General features: G+C 38.6%; 1 protein-coding gene across 1 annotated transcript; it reads right to left on the bottom strand.

Annotated features, from left to right (window-relative positions):
- Window positions 1-1,366: 1,366 nt before the first annotated feature.
- LOC129294196 (secoisolariciresinol dehydrogenase-like) lies at window positions 1,367-2,671 on the bottom strand. The gene is made up of 2 exons (XM_054932385.1): window positions 2,506-2,671; window positions 1,367-2,356 (listed from the first exon to the last, which is right to left on the bottom strand). Exons 1-2 carry the CDS (start codon window positions 2,541-2,543, stop codon window positions 1,564-1,566), a joined length of 831 nt encoding a protein of 276 aa, XP_054788360.1. The 5' UTR covers window positions 2,544-2,671; the 3' UTR covers window positions 1,367-1,563.
- Between the last annotated feature and the right edge of the window lie 1,800 nt (window positions 2,672-4,471).

Genomic DNA, 4,471 nt, shown 5'->3' with positions numbered 1-4,471 from the left:
AACCTTCCCAATCAAGGGAAGGGGAACGATTCTGCACAGCTTTAACCAGAGGGAGAAAGTCAAAAAGAAAAGGCACATGAGAAATACCTGAAGAAACACACCTGTAAACACACTAAAAAAAAGCTTCAGCTTCACTGTAAAAAGGTGAGACAGCTTGGGAGGATTTAGCATATATGTGCATCGTCCATATGACTCACGAACAATAAAGCAAATATTCTTGTGTAGGAAAAAAAGAAAAAACAAGAACTCTTTCTATATATATATATATATATATATAAGGAACTCTGATGCCACCTGGGAATTGATTCTAATAAAAATAATTAGTCCCTTACAATATAATAAATCAATGTTTTAATTATCTCTAAAAGATATACCCATGTTTAGCTAAGCTCAACTATACCTCTAAAATTGTCTTTGATACGACATAATTACATGCTATGCAAGAAAAGAAAAGGATCTCTACGAGTACTGCTCTCCCCGGAAGTGGAAAAGAGGCAAATTACTACGCATAATGGTTACTGGCTAGTTAATTGCTCACAGTCCATACATATGTATAGTCCCAATTGTATGACACCAAATTTACCTATTAAACATGTATTCCACCAGTGCTGCCTTCAACTTCAAGGTATCCTATCAATGTTGCAGGAAGTTGCTCGTGGACACAGGACAATATAACTCATATCTCCAGAACAAGTTAATTATCCTAGGCGAATAAAAACAGGGATGCAACATCTGCCCCGGTAAAATTGTTGACCTTCCTTTCATGATATGGATGAGTGTTATTGATAGTGAAGTTTTATTCTTCTTTTTTAAAATCAACATAACATTTCATCAAATAAAGAAGAAAACGATTGATATAATGAAGTTTATATTTTAGATAGACAAAAAAAGGGGGGGTATGCTGCGCACTTTTATTCTTCTTTAAAATTCTTTTTGAAGTAAATAAGTACATATATAGAGATTTAAAGATGCTGAAATTTAACGTGCACTTGCAAGATTATTTTCCTTTTAATTATATTTTCTCATTATCCTCTTTTTTATTTAAAGATATATGTCCTTTGATTTTTCTTTTTTAAGAAATCGATTAATCTAAATCTACCTAGAAATATTTCTAGAGCTAGGAGACCCACCATGTCACACTTATGAAAGTCCCATACTGTCATTGCTGTTATTGCTAAGTGCTGGTGGGATCACTTTCGAGAAGAAAGCGCAGCTTAACGTAACCATGTAATTTCCGGTTCCATTATATTATTCACAGACATTTGGTTCCAAAAGCGTTGGACTTCCGAGTAACCTCCAAAGATTCTGCATTACAAGACCAGCACTGCTTAATTTTTGATCTCGAGGGCTGTGGCCAAGATTATCATGCGCAAAATAAAGAATCTTTATTGTACATGAATACTAATACAGTGAAAAACGAAAAATAAAGCAAAAGTCGGTTAGCTAGTTCCACAGACCACGATCAATATAAAGACCACAATATTCAAATAATCCGCAACCATAGTAAACAGAGCTTAAGCAACAGCCAACAGGCAATAATGTAACAGCGATTGGAGACACAAATTAAGACTGGGCAGGGTACTGAAACATGTGAAAGGAGGAGTTAACAATGCTGAAGCCCCCATCGATGAGTAAATTATGGCCACTCACATACCTAGAGTCATCACTAGCCATATAAAGCGCCGCGTTGGCCACATCATCAACCTTAAGGGTCACCCCCTTCAGATTAGCAAGCGAGTTCATCGCATTCTCAAGCTCTTCATCGCTGACCCCAACAAACTTGGTCGCCAACGGGGTGGCCATCGCGTATGGCGATAAACAGTTCACCCTTATCCCAAACTGGCCTAGCTCTACTGCTGCATTTTTAGTCAACCCAACCACGGCATGCTTGGCGCAGCAGTACGCGTGCGAAGCTGCCCCTCCCACGTACGAGCTTATGCTCGCCGTCGATATTATGCTTCCGGCACGAGCCGGAATCATGGCCTGCGCCGCGTGCTTGATTCCCAGGAACACGCCAGTGACGTTCACGCTCAGCACGCGCTCGAAGTCGGCCTTCTCGTTGTCTATGATCCTGGCCTTGTTGGGATCGGATATGCCCGCGTTGTTGAACATGATGTCTAGTTTCCCGAAAGTTTTGACCGCCGTGTCCACGGCGTTCTTGACCTGGGCCTCGTCAGTGACGTCGCAGTGGACGTAGAGGCAGTGCGATGGGCCTATCGACTGGGCTACGGACTGGCCCAAGTCGTCTTGAATGTCCGCAATGACTACCTTGGCTCCATGCTCAGCGAACACTTGAGCGGTGCGTTTACCGATCCCGCTGGCTCCTCCGGTTATAAGGGCCACCTTCCCTGCCAACCTGCCCTTCACCATAAAACGCATGCTTACTAGTTGATTGATGTATAAATGTAGAGTATTTAGAGAGCAAGATCGCTCTAGCACTTCAGTTACTGCGAAGGTGAACATCAAATTACTCGAAAATTATTGCACGTGGGGCTTGTTATGTACCTTGATTTGACTGAGGAGAGTGAAGGAGAGGCTGCCATGGCCTGAGATATGGATAAAATCGGGACAGGACTTGGTCTCTAGATCTGTCGGAATGTAAACAAGAGGTTTAGTTCAATGTATGAAGTATGATGATAACTAAAGCTAGCCTACTCGTTTATTTAGAACAATTCAATGCGATGTCACGGGGTTCGGAAACCCACCTTTATTTTAGTTCATATTGCGATAGCCGATGGGTATGGTTAGTCTCCCCTAATACAGACAACCATTAACTTACGGGGTCGGCTTACTTCATCTTGGGTTTTGCAGATACATTGATATATTTTAACTTAATAGTAGTTAAAAAGAAACGCCCGGTCCCCGTCCTAGGCCAGTACGTGGCGCTTTCGTTTGATGCTCATGTGTCGGCTTTGTTTTTTAGTCAACAAATCACGTATAATTGATATATATATATATATATGTGTGTGTGTGTGTGTGTGTGACGCCAAATGTGGATGCGGCAGTGGGCTCTAGGAATAATCAAAATGGAATCCGGGATCGCTCGGCTCTAAGTTCTGTGACAGATAATATATCCACCCTGGCTAATCAGCACGGATGAATTACCCTCTGTCCAACATCTCTTCAACATAAGCTAAAGTATAGGGTTTTATCAATGCTAATTAAAGTACACATGCTTATGCAATAGTACAAGAAACATTGAAATTTGTCGTGAGATCTCTAATGTCATCTAACAGACGCTGATACTAATACGCCGAGTACAAGTTATGGTGAAAATGGGACGGAAAAAAAGGTGTAAACAATGTCCTGCTGGAATATAAATATAAAAACTTGCCTTAATCCAACGACAGTCTGAACGACTTTAAATTGGTACTTGCCTTTCAAATGCCAATATTCCAACACCATTCACGGAGCAGGATAGAAAAAAACCACAAAGAAATTCGCGCCTCTCCTATTCGTTGAAGCCCCAACAATAACTTTCCACGTTGCTTTCAAGTGGCAGACGTACGTCATTTGTCTTCCTTACAAGTTATCTGATGATCTCTGCATAGACCAAGAAAGAAGCGCCCAGGAACTCAAGACAAGAAGTCTGATTCACTGGTATAGGAAAAAACATTTTAACACACTAGTATATCTTGGATTGGCTAAAAAAATTGATTCCAGACAGTGACATTCTTTAAGTTCATTAGTTTTGAACTTTTTATGTCCTTTCTTTCTTACATTGGTTTGCTCTAATAAATCATCTAGAAAGTTTATTACAAATTGAAAAAAAGAATATCTTTCACTTTTTAGATTGAGTGGTGAAAATTTGCCTGATGATGTAGGAGATTAATTTAAAATAAGAAAGAAAGAATAGTTTTACTTATTAGATTTGTTGGACAAAATGAACTATTTTCTTGAGATCAATCACTTCCTTTCCTTAAGTTCCTGTTTTGATTATAGGCATTGCGGAATTAATTTTGTTGATTAGATTGTATAGTTCATGAGCTTTGTGGAATCATCCCTGCAGAATATTTGTATTACTAAAAACATTGCAATAGAATCTTGAGAATCACAACAAACACTGCAAAAAAAATAATTTTCAACATTGACTCTAAAAATCACAGTTTAAAATAAACAATCTACAGTGATAATAAAAGTCACCATTAAAAGGGTGACTTTTTACAATAAAAATATATAGTCATCATTGATTGTCAGATTTTCAACGATGACAAATGCATGTTACTGCCAAAGGTTTAAGTTTCAGCAGCGACTTAAGAAAGTAAACAATCAACAGCAACTTTTTAAAATCGTCGTTGATTGTCAACATATTTTAAAATATGTTATAATTTTTTAAAAACTTTTGTTATAATAAATATGTTCTAAGTTTCAGCGGCGACATATAAGTCACCGTTGAAAGTTGACAATCAGCAGTGCCTTTTTAAAGTCACTATAGAAAGTGAGAATTTTAGAAATGACTTTTTAGAGTAGC

This window comes from Prosopis cineraria, unplaced genomic scaffold, assembly GCF_029017545.1.
Source record: "Prosopis cineraria cultivar Desert tree isolate PC_DT_omini unplaced genomic scaffold, ASM2901754v1 PC1, whole genome shotgun sequence".
Lineage (NCBI taxonomy): Eukaryota > Viridiplantae > Streptophyta > Magnoliopsida > Fabales > Fabaceae > Prosopis > Prosopis cineraria.
Note: the sequence above shows the minus strand (reverse complement) of the source record. Positions and strands in the feature narration are given on the sequence as shown.

Excerpts from the sequence above, each read along its gene's own strand:
- LOC129294196 (XM_054932385.1), bottom strand. The coding sequence starts at position 2,543 with ATGGCAGCCTCTCCTTCACTCTCCTCAGTCAAATCAAG. Across the intron at positions 2,357-2,505 it reads CTCTCCTCAGTCAAATCAAG|GTTGGCAGGGAAGGTGGCCC; the intron begins GTACATAACAAG and ends GGTGAAGGGCAG.